This window comes from Carlito syrichta, unplaced genomic scaffold (assembly GCF_000164805.1).
Source record: "Carlito syrichta isolate Samal-C Ts95f unplaced genomic scaffold, Tarsius_syrichta-2.0.1 Scaffold117951, whole genome shotgun sequence".
In the NCBI taxonomy this organism is placed as follows: domain Eukaryota; kingdom Metazoa; phylum Chordata; class Mammalia; order Primates; family Tarsiidae; genus Carlito; species Carlito syrichta.
The window spans coordinates 1099445-1119079 of NW_007062047.1; the positions used below are offsets into that span (position 1 = coordinate 1099445).

The following is a 19635-nucleotide window of genomic DNA, read 5'->3' on the forward strand; positions in this document are numbered from 1 at the left end:
CTTGTTTTTTCTTGTGTTATGCACGTTCCTAACTTCCTAATTTGTCAAAGTAGTATTAACATTGATAGACCAGTAAGTGGCTATTCTGAAGGACTGTCCTATGCCTCCCAGCTCACCGAAGGTCATGTGGCAGAGCAGAATCAAACTAGGCCTATAAGCATCGTTCATGATGCTAAGATGACCTTGTTTTTCATAGCCTCTTCAGTGGTCACTGTCTCACATTTATTCTGATGTCACTGCTCCATCCAGGTGGCGCAACAGCTGTGGTCACCCAGCCTCATGTTCTAGAAACGTGTGCAGGAACACTGCTGTCACAGTCTCTGCAAGGACTATGTGAAGTATAATGACCCAGAACAATTCTGGTTTACTGAGCTACTCCAAAGAAGGCATTTTTGGAACATTTAAGGAGTTATCCACCATGAAAGGTGTATGTTACAGGGTAGAAAAATAATGTCCATGGATTAAGAAACACACATTTTCATTCCCTTTGGTCGGACACACCCTAATGCTGCCGCAGTCTACATAAAGAGAATGAGGAATCCTCACCAACAAGTGGTTTCTTGCAGAAAGCAGCTGATGCCGTCACAGCTTGCCCCTAACCGCCAGGTGCCTGGTAGTACGTAAGGGTGGTAACAACAGAACTTCCTGGGGTGCCATAGTCTTGTACCAGAACAGGACTCCTCTGGGAAATGGAGGCCAAAACCACTAATGCAATTAGGCTCCGTTGAATAAAAGAGAGGAAAATGTCATTGATAGTGATTTTAAAATATTTAATAGTCTTTCTTTAAAATCCAAAATAATGTGATTCTTACAAGTTATGTGCCACACAAAGGTGTTATTTTGAGAAATGCAGGTGATACTGAAAAACATAGCACTGAGGTATTTTTTATTTTAAAAATTTAAGGAAACAAAGTCTGGATCTAATTATTTTTACATATACAAAAACAGAAAACAAAAAACAATGCTACTGCTTGGCTCTTTGCTATAATTTGAGGTTCTGAATACAAGAGTCTGTGGGAAAGAACATCCTAATAGTACGTGGGGTTTCAAAAGCTATGCACATCAACCTGGAAACGGTCATACAGCAAGAGGCCTGAGTGGAGGTAGGCGAAGAGCGTGAGTTGACACTTCTCCAAGGATAGCTTTGAAAAATGCGACCAGTTGTTACCCCCACTAAAATGGTAACATTAAATTGGTAACAAGGACCCACACATTTTCTACAACAGTATTTCCAAACAGCTCATGATAATCAGAACCTTATACAGCACCGTTGAAACCATTTGTTATCTCTCATGATTCGATGCAATTTAGGGTTTTTGTGTAAGACACCTAGAAATGTCATTTCTGTAAATCAGTTGGGATTTCAATTCGATGTTTGCTTTAGGAAAACAGAAATTCTCATTACAAGATCAGTTAGCCATGTACAGCTTCACGGTTCAGAAGGAATGACAGGCTACATCTACTTTTTAATTTAAAACCAAGAACCAAGCAGTAAGGACAGCAGTGCTGAGAATATCACATTAAGAACCACACAGAACATTAGAAAGAATCTGGTGCATATTTTTACAACTACCAACTGATGTCAACAATTAAAAATTTACAAAGGTAGAGCTTTTTTGCACGAACTGATTTCAATACAGCACAGAATTCAACTTGTCTTTGGGCTTCAATCTTTATTATAGTCAGTATGCAAATGCCATATTGAGGCCCTTCCCCAACTTATACCATAGTAAAATAGATTTTGAAGTAATTCTAGAATGGTCTAAATTTATAGCTGTTCTGGCTGACATGCCTATTTTTTTAAAAAAAAGACATTTCCTGGCCTTTTTTTTCTTGGAGATAATTGTCTAGTTATTCAATACATTAGTTTGAAGATAACACAGCTTTTCCTGCATTGCAACTTCTTAGTACTGGCATGACCATTGCCAGCAGTGAACGTGTACCAGTCCAGGCCAACTCCAAAGTACATATCATAAAACATTTGAATGTCATTTTTTAAAGCGATGTCACAGTTTGTTTTCTCAGAAATTTAAGAACATGTATTTGAAAACATCTTCAGTTTAACCATCAGTTAAGAAACACGTTTCACAGCATTCAATCCAACTCGTGGCTGGCATGCTTTACTTGCCATTCTGTAAGTTGTGTGCTGTACCCAACCTGTGGGACCCCTGCTACTCAGAGTCCTCAAGGGGAGGAGTCTGTCCCAGCCTATGTGAGCAAGAAGGATCCTCGAATGTCCAGGCCTCAGGTGTTCAAACACTGCTGTACTGGACACTGCTGCATACAGAGGTTTGGTTTTGTTTTTAAAGGACCAAGCAGCACTACACTATGTTACAAGACAGCAAATGTTTTCTGTAGAGTTTTCAGTGTGTTGTATATATTGTTCCTGCTATACTGAAGGGTTTTAAATGGATTTTAATATGGGTATGAAAATGACAGCCATTAAAAGATGCTGTTTTACTAGTTCCCACAGTGGGCAAAATAGGCAACCCATGCCACTGCTTCTGTCATACTGGCCTTTGGCTGTGTTGGGGAAGTAATACAAAAAGTGCCCAAGAAATAGAGAAGGCAGCAAGTGAAACTAGAACATGTTCGGAATTTGAAAGAAGTTACCTTTAATGTTTTTTTTCTAAGCGAGTTGAGAGAAGAAGGGACGGGCAGGGGCATCTGGATTTGGGCCCCCGCCACAGTCGCCCTGCAGTAAAACAGATTCAGATTGTCCACGAAGTCATGAGGGCTAGTGTCTGCACCCCAAATAAGAGCCAGTTCTCTAATTAAAAGATTACAATGAAAACAAAACAAACCACAAATTAAATACATGACACTGAAATCACTTTGATGAGAAAACACAAAGATATTTAAAAATATAAATAAATACGTTTAGCCAGTTTTATTCAAGAAACCCAGAGAACTGCTTTCAAAGCAATTGCTTTCAACCACTTTCTAAATTCTTTCATAAATACTACTTTGATTGTCACTTATGCAGCACCTCAGTGTTTGCTGGTGGTGGTGATGGGATTTCACTGAATAGTCTCTTCATTAAGTATCCTCACTAAAGTCAGTCCCTGGGAAAACCCAGGCAGCATACAAAATACTGTAAAACACTCAAAACAAAACCTGCAAGGTATTATTTAAGAAGAACAAGGAATGTAGTGTTATGATAGGGGAAAAAACTATGCAAAACAGTCACATGGAAAAAAAGTTTTAATTTTTAAATATCCAAGTTTGCTTAATTACTTGTGAGCTGTTCAATACTTTAAAATATCCCGAATTAATAACTGTACCAACAAAATTCATCTCCAGTGTTTCCACAAGAGACATTAAAACAAGACCAAATTATACTGTTTTTTCTTTAACCAAAGTGTAGTCTTTTTCTCAATCGTTTTTGTGCAAAAATATTACAAGAGCAATTCAAATGGAAACACTAAAATGACATGCCAACATTTCAGGGCACATTTAAAACACTCAGAATAATTCTTGAAATTACTGTATTCTAAAATAATACTACCAATCACTTTTGGATTCGTTTTGTACATCTACTCACATGGATGTGATTTTCCTAGACCTCTGAAAATAAACAGGCTCATTGGTCTCTTTTGGTGTCCACACAATAGGCAAGATAGGTTTACAATAGTGTTTAAATGGAACTAGGCATCTACAATCTCGACTCCACCACATTCAAAACAAAAGTTAAAGTTCATTTGGCTACCTTGAAGTCACTCCCATAAACCTACTACGGTTCACTGGATCTAAACATTTCTCAGAAATGTGTCATTTTATAATCTCACCTAAGTGATGATTTGGGGATCCTTTAGAAATGGTTAATGCCTAAGATAATAAACTTTATCAAAATGAATAATTGCAATAAAGTGCTTGTTAAGTCTCAACATGATGCTTTTAGACTGTGGTTATGTTGTTTTAAAAGTGTGTGCTATTCTTCCCATAAAGGATCCCCAGGCATGAGATTGGGTCTTCTCACCTGTCTCAAAAAGCAGCAGCGCTATCTTTTGGTAGGCTGACAATAGGCACGTCACCCACGCGGATGAGGCTAAACTAGGGCGATGGCAAAAGGGGGGGTAAATTAGAAAAGGGGGAGGCATATGGAGGGTTCCTACTATACTCCTCATTATATACAAATATATTAAATATGCTATAAAAATAGTCAACTCTTTTCCTTTGCAATTCAGAAAGCTCCTTTTGGAAGAATGCTTACCCAATCCAAACAAACTTAAAAGATTCTTCAATCACTATTAAAATGGCAAGTGCCTTTGTGCTGTTTCTTCTCAATCATTCAAAAATTCCGATCAGCTTACTCCTGGTTAAGCTTGCTCATCAATATTAATATCCAGTGTTTATACCTTCCAACACGGACTCCCGTGAGACGAGAAACAGGGCCACAGATATTGGAAAGGCTATCAACTTGAATGAGCTTTACACAAATGTTCATCAACAAACTTTCAATTACAAAAGAAACAGAAAAAAGCAGAAATAGTAAAGTAAAATACTACTTGCATTCCACTTGTAAAAAGTTTGCCTCAATGTAGTGGAAACATTTTAGAACACGTTGAGTAACATCCAGTTTAAAAGAAGGCTCACTGGCCGGTGTTGAGCACTGTTTTGAGGGTCCCTTTCTAAGGCTTCTTGAACCAGGGCTTGTCTTCCCTCAGCGCAATGCCCCTCTAGCAAGCTGGCGTGCCTGGCTTCAAGCAGACTGCTTTAAGGCAATGACCAACAACTGCAGCACTTCTGAAGAATCCAAACATGTTCACTATTGTGCACTGAGTATTCTAAACTATTCAAAATCTCTGGCACCTTTCGATTACGAGTACATTCCGAAGCCAGATGTAGGCGACAAAGGAGAGCACTGCACTCCAAAGTGACCCACCAACAGGCTGTTTGGAGGCAGAACTGTAGAATTTACTTACATGTTCCTTCCACCCTTCCATCTGCTCCTCCCACATTTTCCACTAAAAAAACGGAGTACTTATAGGTGTCAAGGTTGTGGTTTGCTACCACTCTCAGCAGCAACCCCACCGACCCCTTGCAGCTCTCACTTGCATGTGTGACCGCTGACTCATCCAGTGCCCTGAGTCCACAGCAAGTTCAGGCCCACAGAGCAGCCGGAACTTCTCCATCACCTCAACAGCCTCTTACCTAAAAAGTGCCATCCAGAATAAATGGTTTTAGGAAAAACTGAATGCTTGAGAAAGTAAAGCAGAGGAAGATAAGATTTTTTAAGAAGCTGAAAGGTGTTTCTATTTGGTATCTTTTCAGGATTTACATTTGGGATTTTAATAAACAACTTTGGCTACAGAAATGAATGGAGGACAGACAGTTGCTGCCTCTTCATCTGAATGCTCAAGTCTCACGGGGATGGGTCGGGGCAGCTCTGCGACCCAAATTCAAGAGAACCAGGAGGGCAACAATGGCAAGGGGGACTTGCTGCCTCTTCCAACACAACACTTCAGACTGACAGGGAGGGGAAAGCAGCTTGCTGCTCCTTAAATTAGCAATCGTTAATTCCAAGCAGGAAAAGGACAAGCTGTGAAGAACAAGAATTATAAAGGAAATTTCTAATTTTCTCTTCCAGATATTTGTGAGGATGGAGAATACTCGAAGGGGCTGGGGTAGGAGAATGTGACTAAATGAACAATTTATGGATGCACTTTGGCTTGCCTCATGCTTTGCTTCAGTTCACCTAAGTACTAGTACCCACAGCTTCCCATCTTTCTTTTAAATAATGTGTCTGGAGGACAAGCCTTAGTATAATTGTTCTTCACATCTTTTGTTAGCTAATCCATATCACTAGGTATTGCCAACAAATAAATGAGGCACAACTCAGATTAATATGGAATGGCATGAGGTCAAGAAGGCAAATTGGAAAGGGGAGAAAAACAATGCTACTGCCCAAGTCTACAACATCCATTTAGTCTACACGTGTATGTATGCTCAAGCACACACATACTAAGACAACTCCTCCTGATACTCATGGTAACGTCAGGAATCGCTTCTGGATGGTCATCTAGTTTAGAAGAGCTCCTTGATATGTTACTTGCTGACTGGCATCTAGTCATGCTTCTTTTGTAAAAGGTTAGGTATTGATTTTCTTTGGTTGTTTTCTAATTCAATATAAATTTTCAAATTTAATTGTGGCCAGGTATAGTTTTCTACAGAAAGACAAGTGTATCCCTTAAGGATGACTGTAATGCTGAGGACAGAGATGTCTTAAGAGTTGACTAGTGTTCCCGACCTCTACATTAAGTTATTTCCATTGCTCAAAATATTTTCTGTTTGACAACCTCAACTCTGTTACACATTTTCTTTTATGGTCAATTTCAATTTACTATGCTTGTCCTCCCTTACCTCAGTAATAATTTTTCATATTCCAATAAGATATTTTCCATTAATCTTTTGTTCTGAAGCTGTACATTTCATTAGTACAATAAAAATCTGTAAAATGCTTTTTAAATGTACATAACTGGCATCTGGATTTGTTACCTTTAGAATGTGATATTGCCAAGTGAAATCTTAAGTTCATGTTTAGAAAGTATGGGAGTTACAATATTCTAGTGCTGTAGTGAAGGCAAAGCCAAATTCCTACCCCTTCTTTTTTCTTTGAAGGAATATCAAGATCATATTGAGCAAACATTTACTGGTGATTCCTAAATGTATAATTAGCTGTAAAGAAAAATGCTCATTTAGGAAACAATTCTGTGATTACATTAATGACTGTGATAGTGTTAGGTTGTCATCTTTTATACCTAAATTATTTGTACCGCCAGTCCAAGAGACTGATAGCAGTCCTCAAAGGAACTTAGAATAATAATGACACTGATACCCACATGCTGTTAAAAATGTACTAAGGTTTCAAAACTACTACTGAAACCAGACAATGAGTTCAAGATGGTGAGTTATCACCTGAATTAAAATCAAGGCACTATGGGTTTTTTCCCCCCCTCAAATAACCCTGAATCATTTCTCACTAAAAGAAGCACTGAAATCATGAAGGATAATAAAAAAGATTCCAACAAATCCTAAAAGTTAAAATTCCCACCATTGAGAATGTTAAAAAGTGCCTAAGATGTTTTGTGTGCAAATTTTACCTCTATAACTGAAACATTCTTGAAATTACTTTCAGGCTTGTTGAAAACCATTTATACAAATATTTCCAACTAACAACTATATTAAAATACATGATCAAAACTCCCAACCATCTAAAAAAAAAAAAAGCAGTGCAAATTCTATTTTCAAACATAATTGAAAAATAATGAAATGAGGGATATTTTTGAATAGCTTGAAAATCCTGTTGTATCAATAAGTTAACCTGAAAAAAAATCCATTCCCAGCAGCACATCATACCTCACTGAACAAACTGTGACATCACAGCCAAAGTATGAACAAAAGACTTGTGCCCCGGAAAAGTGAAGCGAACACTACTGTGTTGTAAACAAAAGGAAAACAGAGGATGTATCAGTTTGCACATGGTGTCAGAATCTAAGGAAATGTACTCATACCTATAAGGAAAGGATAATGCTTTCATGCAGCATACAAAATATTTTGCTTTCTCTCCTTTTATCCGGACATATACATATTTTTACAGCATCTGTACATAGAGAATTTGAACCCACATAACATTCTGAAAGTAATTACTGTTCCATCATTATCTGAAGAGGGAGGAGGCTACTGAGTCTCGTGGACTGTCTTCATGGCATCGTTGTAAGCAAACCCCTGACATGGCAGTGGCGTGTCCTCTGTAACACTTGATAACAGGCACAGAACCACTGAAAGTTACTAACATTGCTAGTGCCTTTCTGATTCACTGGAGGTCGTTTCATAGCTGAGTTTCTTAACATTTGGCAATATATCCATTTTCCATCAAAAAATACCTGGGCAACTAAACACTGTCAGAACTGGCTAAGTACCTATGATCATCTTCTGCAAGCTGGTATGGAATATTCATCTGTAGCACTGGCGGCATTTTCTCTGCCAACTAATTCCAGGAACTAGAACACTCAATACCGCATCTCAGGTCATCTGAGTAACTCTTTATGGGTCATTCTCTTCCTCCCTTGACATCAGAGAGGATGTGTGTGTGCTACTATGGCTGAACCTTGGAGGGATCTGTCAGACTGTCAGTCCTGTGCCGACTGAGTTGTTGCTGTTGCTGAGACTGGTGTTGCTGGTGATGTGACTGAGCAAAAGGGCTCTGCTGCAGAGGAAATGCAGCGGAGAGGATGAGCTGAGCTGAAGGGTTGCCATGGAGCAACCTAGAAGTCTGAAAAACAAGCAGTTATACAACATAACTTCACCCCCTTACACTGTATGCGGTGCACAAGGATAGGATCCTCCATTCTACAGAACCAACATCATTTTTGCTCACAAGGCTTTCCTTTTTTTCTGGAAATCTGACAATTTCATTTTTTTTAAGGAATCTGAGGTAGAGATTTTATGATGTAAACGGCAATCTATGTCTTGAGACAAACCACACGTCCTTTGACTTTGTGTCCTAAAGGCCCATATTTTATTTTATTTTGAGTCGGAATCTCACTCTGTTGCCCAGACTAGAGTGCAGTGGCATGCTCAAGGCCACCACAGCCTTGACCTGCTAGGCTCAAGCGATCCTTCCACTTCAGCCTTCCAAGTAGCTGGAACTACAGGCACGCACCACCACGCCCGGCTAATTTTTCGATTTATTATAGAGACGAGGTCTCGCCAAGTTGCCCAGACTGGTGTCGAACCTCTGGGTTCAGCCAGTCCTCTCACCTCTGCCTCTCAAAGTGCTAGAATTACAGGCATGAGCCACTTTGCCTGGCAAGACCCACATATTAAACAAACTAAAATCTGAGCACAGCTAAGTCACCGTGAAACATGGATACTCTGAGGTCGACAGACAATGCCTTCTGCACACAGGTTCACCCAGCTGGTGAGGGCAGCACAGTTGATAGCCAGGAGTGTGGGCCTGAAGCAGATGGGAAGATTCAAACTCGGACTACCCTGTTGACCCCAATGTGACTTAGTCAGGCTGCTGACTTCTTTGGGCCTCTGTTTCTTCATTTACAAATTAGGAACAGCAGCTCCTATCACAAAGGGCTTTTTATAAAGATTAAATATTATTACTTAAAAGCACCATATAAATTAGGGCAAAGTTAGAGCCATAAGTCCTGTTTATAGCAGCATGGTAAAACAAAAACCAAAATAAAACCAGAAAGGCACAGGATCTGCAGGCAGAAGTCCTGCATTTCAGTTTTGCTCTGTTATTTATGTAAGTAAGCTGTGGGACCCTGGGCAGGTGTCAATTCTATGAGTCTCAATTTTTACTGTAGCATGCATTTTTTTAAATGAAAGTCCTTTCCCACTACTGACATTACAACTTGATGCAGAGTTCCTAACTTTAGAATGGAGCTGTGGTGGGTGATTTTTGCAAATGTATGTGAAGGAATCATGCACACACAGACAAAAGAATAGATCCTTAACCCTTAAAGACCATGAAGCTTTGTTCATTCTTTTAAGGTCTTTGTTCCTTGACAGACTCAGAAAACTAAGACGTTAAGGCAAGTCCTCTTCTTTTTAAGCTTTTGCTCGATTCTCATTGGTTATATCTCCTAGAGAATGGCTTAGAACTTGTTTTAAATTCTTGCTATTACTTATTAAAAAATAGTGGCTGCCTCCACTATTAATGGCTATAGTACAGGCTTGAGGTCTAAGAGACTGTGAGAGTACGACTCTCGGAGATATGTAGGCAACTAATCTGTTTTTGTTTTCTACATCAAAGATAAACTTTGTATTTTTGGACCAGGCTGTAAAGGGTGATACATTAAGGCTGCATGTATGCCTGAATGTACATTACAATGCTGAACCTCTTCACCACAACTCGTGCTGCATAACTCAGAAATAGATGACATGTGCCTGGCCAAAATGAGGTGCTTTCCAGGAGACACCCAGGCTAGTTGGCAGCCATAACCACTCCATCTAGGTCAGAAGGGAAAAGCTGGACTTCCAGTAAGGATTCTGAGGTCCAGAAATTGGTTCTGCCAATTTCTTTGCTGTAGACTGTGACCTAGGTGACTGTCTTCTGTATTCTGTAGTAAGGAGATCCTGTATGATTTACCCACAATATCTTTGCCTATATCTTGGCTAATCCAAGTGTTTATTACATTTGTCAATTTAGTGGTCACAGACAACAGCTAGCTATGTGCCTTGTCTCATGTTCAGCAATTTACATGCATATTTTATTCTCACATCCTCCATTTTATAGGTGAATCATGGCAAGTATAAGTAACCTGCCAAAGGTCCCACAGCACATGATGCCCACTGACTCAACTTTAGAGCAGCCTGACTTTGGAGCCCAACTTCTTAACCACAACATATACTGTTCCCTTTGGTACTTCTCCTCTGATATTAGTTTATAACTGAAAGCTTATAATAAAATTTAATCCAACAAAATAACTTGAGATAATGCCTATAGTAGTAAAAACAAATTCCTGCTCTGAACAGATTAGAGTTAGATGGGTGGTTACAAAAAAAGAGGAGAAAAAAGGATACCTTTGTTTAAATTTCATGTGCTCTCTCTGAGAACAGGCTCATGTAAAAATGCCCTGATGTGGCAGGAAGTAGCCACTTACTCCATCAAGCAGTCCAGATAACTGGGTATGCCAGTGGCAGGGTTGAAATTTTCCAAAGACTGTATAAGGGAAGAAAAACAGCTAACCAGGACACGCTTTCCATCTTGGTAGAGACCTGAACTATACAATAAGCTTTTACACATTTTCAGATCATTTAGAAACTGTTCACTTAATGGTGAACTCCACTGCACAGGTTGAGTCAGCTTCCCCTGGGGAGAGTTACCTGTAAAAGCTGCTGTGGAGGCTGGGCCAGCGGGGCCTGGGGAGGCTGCTGCACCGCCGTGAGCTGCTGCTCCTGAGAACCTTGTGGCTGCGGTGCTCCCGACAACGTCTGAGCCTGCTGCTGCTGTGTGGCAAAGGTGGGGTATGCAGTCACCACCTGGCCCATGAGCATGGTGCTAGGGACCATGACTGCCCCACAAGCCACAGGAGCAGTCACTAATTTGGTCACAAGTTGCTGACCTTGAGAAAATCTGTGAGAAGAAAGCAAGTACAAAGCATGAAAGGCAGGAGACTGCAGACTTACCTGAGATAATGCTCAATGACACTGCCAGTTTAGTTTCTTAAAAGCTCTGTGTGGTCATTTTGTTTGATGTTTTTAAAGATTCCCTTTGGGATATCAGCAAAACAAAATCAACATATGACAAAAACACATTGTTTTTGGATATTCACATTCAAAAGAATAAAGAAGTTAGACCCTTACCTAACTCAAAAAAGATCAAAGACCTAAACATAGCTAAAACTATAAAACTTTTAGAAGAAAACATAGGGACAAAGCTTCATGACATTGGATTTGGCAATGATTTCACAAACATGACATCAAAAGCACAAGCAACAAAAGAAAAAAAAAACTGGACTACATCAAATTGAAACCTTTGTGTATCAAAGGGTATGATCATCAATGTTGGTAAGCATGTGGAAAAACCTCTGTGCACTGCTAGAAGGGATGTAAAACTGGTGATAGCCACTATGGAAAACAGTATGCAGTTTCTCAAACCTCTGTGCACTGCGAGTAGGGATGTAAAAATGGTGATAGCCACTATGGAAAACAGTATGCAGTTTCTCAAAAAATTAAATATTAAGGCCAGGCACAGTGGCTCACACCTGTCATCTCACCACTTTGGGAGGCGAAGGTGGAAGGACTGCTTGAGCCCAGGTGGAGACCAACCTAAGCAACATAGCCAGAACTTCTCTCTAAAAATATAAAAAACTAGCTAGGCATGGTGGTGCATGCCTATAGTCCCAGCTATAGGGTGGCTGAGGCGGAAGAAATGCCTGAGCCCAGAAGGTCAAGGCTGTAGTGAGCCATGATCATGCACTGCACTCCAGTCTGGGCAATAGAGTGAGACCCCAACTCAGAAAAAAAAAATTAAATGTTAGAATTACTCTGTCTGGGTATATACCCAAAATAAGTGAAAGCAGAAACTCTAAGAGATATTTATATGCTCATATTCATAAGCAGCATTATTCACAATAGCCAAAAAGTAAAAACAACCCAAGAACCCATTGATAGTGAATGAGTACACAAAACATGATCTGTACACACAATGAAGTATTCTTTAGCTGTAAAAAGGGAGGAAAGTCTTACATATGCTACAACATAGATGAATCTTGAGGATATTACACTAAGTGAAATAAGGCAGTCACAGGACAAACACTGCATGATACCACTTGTGTGAAGTACACAGAGTAGTCAAATTCATGGAGACAAGAAACTGGAATGGTGGCTGCCAAAGACTGGGGTCAGGGACGAGGGAAAGGGGCAGTTGTTTAAGAGTTCAGTTTGCAAAGACAGAAGTTCTGGAGACAGTTGAGGGGTGAAGGTAAAAACCATGCGAATGTGCTCAATGACACTACCTTATACTTAAAAATGGTTAATATGGCAAATTTTATATTATGTATATTTTATCACAAACAATTTTAACCTTTAATACGTGAACGTTTTACTTTTTATAGAATTACTAGGTACTTGAAAGTCAGATATATGTGACCCATGATGCACTTGCACACTGGCATGCAGTTCATGACTAAACTTAAAGTTATCATAAGGTGATTTTGTAAAAAGTCTTAGTTTATAGAATACATTTACACTGAAAGTTGTATCTTATAAATGTAATTTAAAACCAAACATAATTTAAAATCACATTCTAACAGTGAATAAAAGTACCCTCAATTTAAGAATTTATCAGGCCGGGCACAGTGGCTCACGCCTATAATCCTAGCGCTTTGGGAGGCCGAGGTGAGAGGATTGCCTAAGCCCACAGGCTCAAGACTAGCCTGGACAATTTGGCGAGACCTCATCTCTACAATAAATCAAAAAATTAGTCGGGCGTGGTTGTGCATGCCTCTAGTTCCAGCTACTTGGAAGGCTGAGGTGGAAGGATCACCTGAGCCCAGCAGACTGAGGCTGCAGTGGCCGTGAACGTCCCCACTGCACTACACCTTGGGCAACAGAGTGAGACTCCAACAGGAAAAAAAAAAGATACTGTCAATGCAGCATACTGGTGCCTACTGTGATAGAATTCACTGATTTTCCTTCTTTTTCCCTGTTGCTTTCTGCTTTTTTTAAAATATGAGAATAACAACAATGCAATGATGCCTTTTTGGGGAACAATACTGTTGTCATTTGCCTCTTCTGTGAGATGAAATCTAATTTACAGCATTGGCCATTACAGCGAGAAAACAGATATGGCCCTGGTGTAGAAGTAGCATGACGTAACTGCAATTCCAAACGGTTTAAAGTATATAACAATATTAAATTAGTACAGATGCATCCTTTATCTTAACTTACATGTTTCATAAGATAAAATAAATTTATTTGAATTCATGTTGGATCCTGAAAATATTGTATTTCATATACTTTACAGACAAATGCCTTAATACAAAACAAAAAATCAAAAGGTTCCACATAAAGAAAGCACAAGGAAACAAGTAACATTTATGAAGTGTGCTAACTCAGAAGTGCTAAGTGCTAATTTCTCTGTAATTGTAAATGAAATTAGTATCTGAATTACCCAAAGGCTTACTGGTAAATATAATAAGAATGCTTCATGTATCTCTGGCTCCAAAAGACACTCTTTAATCTCCTTTTGCTCAGCTCACATTTCTGTGGCTCCCTCTGCCTAGAAGACCTTCCTAAGCTCTGCTCCACATGCTCATCCAAAGCCAAAGCCCTTGAAGACTTAGGGCAAGTCTGTCCTCCTCGATGAAGCTTTCCTGACCACATCTCTCTCTATTCACCTGCTTGCCTCCAGCCATGAAAACTGCTCACTTCCTCCTTTCCAAAGACCTATAAAGGATTCATCACACCAAACAGCACTGATTTGTTTGCCTTTCTCTTGCTTTCACTAGTCTGGTCTTTCCCTGGGGGAGAGGACCATGCCATACTCATCCCAACAGACCTCCAACTGTTGACTGAAATATGTCTTTTGGCCCCCTAAAAAAAAAAAGTTTACAAATAGTTGCTAAATTGCCCTCTCCAAAATGCACATCAGCATTCCAGTTTAATGCCCTTTTCCTGAGGCCTTAAAACCAGTCCTTCATGAACACTGGAAGTTAGGCTTTTTAAAAAGGAGGAACTAGTCTCCCAGAGAAGCAATGGGTTCTCCCTGCTCTCACCGCCTCTGTGATCCTGGAGCTTCTTTACTCTCTGCGAACTGCTAACAGGATTTTAATAAAATATATCACATCACCCAACATAATTGTATTAGAAAAGCTATAGCTTACCTGTAGTAAAATAAGTAAAAAATAAAATGCATTTAAGATTACAGAGATCCCATAGTTGCTAGAAGACAGATACCCCATATGTGAATGGCATTTCTTCAAAAAAATTTGTTTCTAAGTCAGTTATTTGAACTTCCCACTACAGTAAGTCACAGATGGTTGTTTTTCTAGAATAATGCACAAAACCTCAGTATAAAGTAGGTTTAGGCATTTAAGTTTTGAAATCAGTCGCCAAGGTTTGAATTCATTCCTTAACTAGCTATAGGCCCCTCAACAAATTACTAAAAACCCACTTTTTTTCTTATCTGTGAAATAAAAGAAGACCCTAACACACATTTTTAAAGAAAGAGACTTACATGATATATTTTGAGGATTTCACAAACTTATAAAAGGCAAGCTACCCTCACCATTGTTACTACATGAAAACTCTAGCACTTATATTGAAGAGGCAAAAGCTTCACAGTGACACAAGTCTGTCATAAACCTTGTACGACACTGTGCTATAGAATTTGGATTCTATAATATGTGTAGTTGGTAGCATATTTTGCAACAATAAACAAAATCTGTTATTACCCTTTTATTATAAATTTTTAGACAATGAATGCACTGGCTACAGTGGACAAAAAACTAAAATCATGTTTTTAAAAGTCAAATTATTGCTTTTTAATCAATCAATTTACAACTTTAAAAATGAGAATGCAATGTTACCACTACCTTATCTGTCTGTCCTGAGCGAGTGTGGTCACTGCAGCACTCTGGGTGCTACTCTGTGGTAGACTTGATGGAATCTGGACCATGCTTCCAGCGGCAGGCTGAGAAATCACCATTGTGTTATACAGCGGGGCTGTCAGAGTGCTCTGTGTCTGACTGGGAAGAGATGTTTGCGGATTATGCCCACTCAGGACATTTTGTTGACTCTGCTAAAAAAGAGAAGATTTTATAGACGGATTAACTGAAAAAAGCTATTTGGAAATATGCTCCTACTATTTCTAGTTCTAACAATATGACGACATGACAGAGAAAGAAGTGGCAGGATTTGTTACTCTGGAGAAATCCAGCCACTAAGGAATATAGTAACTGTGAGTAACGTCATCTTAAGCACCTTGGTGAAAGGCAAGCCATGACTCTAGAAAAGGAGTGTGATCTTAAAAGGGATGAAATAAAGCATACACAAAGAATTTCTGCCAAATGCCCAAGTGAGTGACTGATGAGTAGATATTATATTCTTCATTTAAAGCCTTGGGATTTATAGTCACAGATGCACAGTAATCACCAAAATTTTCTGGAATACTAATTAAGCATTACTGCCTCCTACAATAGTCTATCCTGCACATATGTTCCTAGTCGGCCTCTTTTTTTGCAAGGCAAACCTTTTGAATATACAGAAGTACTGTATAAGTTACAAGAACCTGGTAAACAATTGGACTAGATCTTTAAACAGATTGCGGAATTTTTTAAATCTCAAAATAATGAAAATATTTAGCATAACATAATTTTACACAAAATACTTTAATGATCTCAACACTATCCTTTCTAATTACTATTAAGTGTTAAAATATGGTCTTGTATAAGCCAGAGCTTCATTTTCGTTTCAGCAGTAATGTGCACTTCAGTCACTGACCACCCCATGGCCCACTGAACACCTCTGCACTCAACAACATTACCTGAGTTGAAGCGCTTTGTAAAGTTTGTTGTAGCATGTGCTGGGTTGTACCAATGTGCCCAGTGTTTACTGCACTTTGAATCTGGTTAGTAGGAACAACCTGGCTTTGCATATTTATAGGTGCAAGTTGCTGGATGTTAGATGAATTTCCAGAAGAAAGTTGAACAGAACCAAAATTCAGTCCAGGGTTTGACTGCTGGAAAAACATCTTTAAAAATAAAGATTATGTTAAAGTGAGCTTTGTAGAATGAAAACAAAGAATGAGAACATTAAAAACAAAGCAAAATCAAGCTACAGAGAAAGTCCAAAAATCAAGAAGACTAAGTCTTTTTGAATGAACAATTCAAAATTATTATTAGGTAAATAATTACTGAATAAAACATGAAACTTCATATTCAATCTTCAGTTATCCTAATCTTATCATGTTTCCAATTGTTAGAAAAAACACAACTCTGCTACTCAAGAGTCTGTGGCCTGGTGGCTTTGTATCACCTATATTTATAATTTATAATGGTAGACAGAAGTAGTTTTTTTTTGAGTTGGAGTCTTACTCTGTTGCCCATGCTGAAGTACAGTGGCATGCTCACAGCCACCGCAGCCTCAACCTGCTGGGCTCAGGTGATCCTTCTACCTCAGCTTTCCAAGTAGCTGGAACTATAGGCACATGCCACCACGCCCTGCTAATTTTTTGATTTATTGTAGGGATGAGGTCTCGCCAAATTGCCCAGGCTGGTCTCAAACCCTTGAGCTCAGGCAATCCTCTCACCTCGGCCTCCCAAAGTACTGGGATTATAGGCATGAGCCACCTTGCCCGGCCCAACAGAAGTTTTTACTCAAAGTTTCCCTTTATCCAAGTCCTAGTCACCTAAAGTGGTCCTGTTAGGTTGGTCAAATTAGACTAATTTGAATCACAACAATAGGCATATTACTGAAACTATTACTAGTGTACCTAAACGTTTATGTAAAATATAATTTTTCTATTATGGATTTAAACTTACTAAAATCTGAAGTGGTAAAAGATGACTCCACTAATCTGAAAAAACAAAGATGCTGTTGGAAATTCCCTTAGGAACGAATTATCTTTCGGGGCTGTGAGTATAGTCATATTGAGTAGGTAATCAATGGGTAGTTACTGAACCAAATTGATGAAATGTATCTTTTGCATCTCACTTTTAATTAAGAAAAGTCAATTTTCCTAGACATCAAAAATGTAAATGGCATGATTTTTGGTATTCAAATATAACAATAACTGACCTGCAGCCCCTGACCATGGACCATTTGAAGCTGCTCTTGAATTTTTCTCAGTTCTTCTTGTTGTCGATGGATATTTGCCTCTATCATCCGTGTCCGTTGCTCCAACTGGTCTTTCAGATGCTGCATGGCTCCTAACTGAGCTGAAAACTGAAACTGAAGTACCACGTATGGAAAAAGTGTCAGATACTTTAGAATGACTTCTCATCACTGTGCAATGTGGGACGTAAGCAATCTGTCATGGGTGAGGACCGTTAGGCCAGTTAGGCCCCACAGCTCTGAATCTACTCAGCTCTGCTCTGCGATACTGGAGCTGGACCTTAGAAATATTTCTTCTTAGGCACAGTCAGCCCTGTCAGTAGATGGTGCCGAAGAGACACTGGTTCTGGTGATTTTCCTTCTTGCTCTTGTGCCAGGGTGCCAGCAGACACCCAGGCAAGTGGCTTTCCAACAAGTCTCAAGGACATCCTAGTGAGCAGCTTTCAGGCAAGTCTTCCCAGTACCCCAGTCAATCGTTTCCTGCTCTCCAGCCCTAGTCTGTGGCATGCCAATGCACTCTCTCTCTTCCAGTGGCTATAGCCACATCTGCCCCAATAAGATCTGAGTCTCGGCTGGGTGAGGTGGCTCGTGCCTGGGATCCCAGCACATTGGGAGGCCAAGGGGGAAAGATTGTTTGAGCTGGAGTTTGAAACCAGCCTGGGAAACATGGCAAGATAATGTCTCTACAAGAAAAATCAAAAATTTAACTGGGTGTGTGGTGCATGCCTGTAGTCCCAATTACTCAGGAGGCAGAAGCGGAAGGATCGCCTGAGCCCAGGAGGTCAAGGCTGCAGTAAGCCCAAGATAGAGTGAGACCCTGGCTCAAAACAAACAAACGGATCTGAGTCTTGGCCTGACATGGAGGAAGAGGAGGCTAGGAGGCTGGGGAAAGCCCTCCAAGTTCATTCCTTCCTTGGGTATTCTCCCTCTAACTTACAATTAATGGTTGCTTTCTGCATATCCTATATTCTTTACTTCTCTTTAGGAGTTAATCCCTGTTACCAGCTAATAATTGTTTGTATTATTCCTGTTCAAATTTCTGGTATGCTTCTGACATTGACTAGGTTTTGACTGATTGCAAGCACACCCTGGAGTTAGGAGACCTGAGCTCATATCGTGGCTACCACCTACTAGAACAAAGTATTTAACTTCTTAACTTCATTTCTACCCTTAACAAATGAAACAGTAGCCTGCACGTGGAGTTAATTCATATCAAAATGTCATCCCTAGAATGTCTTCTGTGTGCACATCAATAGAGTTAGCCAAGGTTACAAAAATCTTACAGATAACTAACAACAATATTTTCACTCATATTTTAAATGGAAACCATCCTCAGACAAGAATAGAACAGTCTTTTAAAGACTAAGCAATTATGAATGAATGAATGCACACATGAATAAAAACATAAAGTTAATCTACTTCTAGGGTTTTCAGTTTTAGATATTTCCCTGTTTTACATGAGTCAACAGCAGCTCCTATTTTCCACTGCTTATAATTTAGCCACATTTGGTGACATCTCTTAAGCTGATGCAGGCTCATTTAAGAAATCCTATGAATGTTCAGTGTATGAAATAGTATAAGACCAGAAAGAGTTTCACCTTATTGGAAATCATCTTGAAATCCTTATTACAGCAAACTGTACCTAAAAGTGAGAACTGTTCTCCCAACCCAAAAGTTTTTTTTACTCTATCTTCTTTTTTTGTTTTGTTTTTTTTTTTGAGTTGGAGTCTCACTCTGTCACCCAGGCTAGAGTGCGGTGGCACGCTCACAGTCATGCAGCCTCAACCTGCTGGGCTCAGGCAACACTTCTGCTTCAAGTAGCTGGGCAGGTGCACGCTACCATGTTCGACTAATGCTCTGATTTATTGTAGAGACAAGGTCTTGCCTAGCTGCCCAGGCTGGTCTCAAATCCCTGGGCTCAGGCAATCCTCTTGCCTAGGCCACCCAAAGTGCTGGGATTACGGGCTTGAGCCACCGTACCCAGCCTACTTTATCTTCAGCAATTTTTATTAAGAATCCTGAATATAGCATTTCAAAACATGCAACTTTGACTTCTGAAGGTGATGCTCATCAGACTATATTACATCATATATTAGACTACAATAGGTTTGATAAAATATTACAAATTTAGTACCTCAACTCCCTCATGGCTGTATCTTTTTTCACATTACTCAAAATATGTTATATTTATGTCATACAATATGCTTTGTTTTAAGTTATTTGTACCTTTGGGTAAACATTACATTGTCACAATTTAAAAGATTTCTACTAAGTACAATTTAAAAAATAGTAACACCTCAAAAGGGGGAGGGTGGGAGCAGGTGGAGGGATGAAATG

General features: G+C 39.4%; 1 protein-coding gene across 2 annotated transcripts in view; it reads right to left on the reverse strand.

The window, feature by feature from the left end:
- Nucleotides 1-3112: 3112 nt before the first annotated feature.
- CLOCK (clock circadian regulator) overlaps nucleotides 3113-19635 on the reverse strand; it is an 88948-nt gene continuing 72425 nt past the window's right edge. For both annotated transcript variants that reach the window (XM_021707436.1, XM_008047831.2), the window contains 5 exons: nucleotides 17263-17415; nucleotides 16010-16216; nucleotides 15060-15265; nucleotides 10846-11095; nucleotides 3113-8275 (listed from right to left, as the gene is read on the reverse strand). In XM_021707436.1, the coding sequence (XP_021563111.1) occupies nucleotides 8099-8275; nucleotides 10846-11095; nucleotides 15060-15265; nucleotides 16010-16216; nucleotides 17263-17415 (993 nt within the window). In that variant the 3' untranslated portion in view covers nucleotides 3113-8098. The remainder of the gene's footprint in view (nucleotides 8276-10845; nucleotides 11096-15059; nucleotides 15266-16009; nucleotides 16217-17262; nucleotides 17416-19635) is intronic.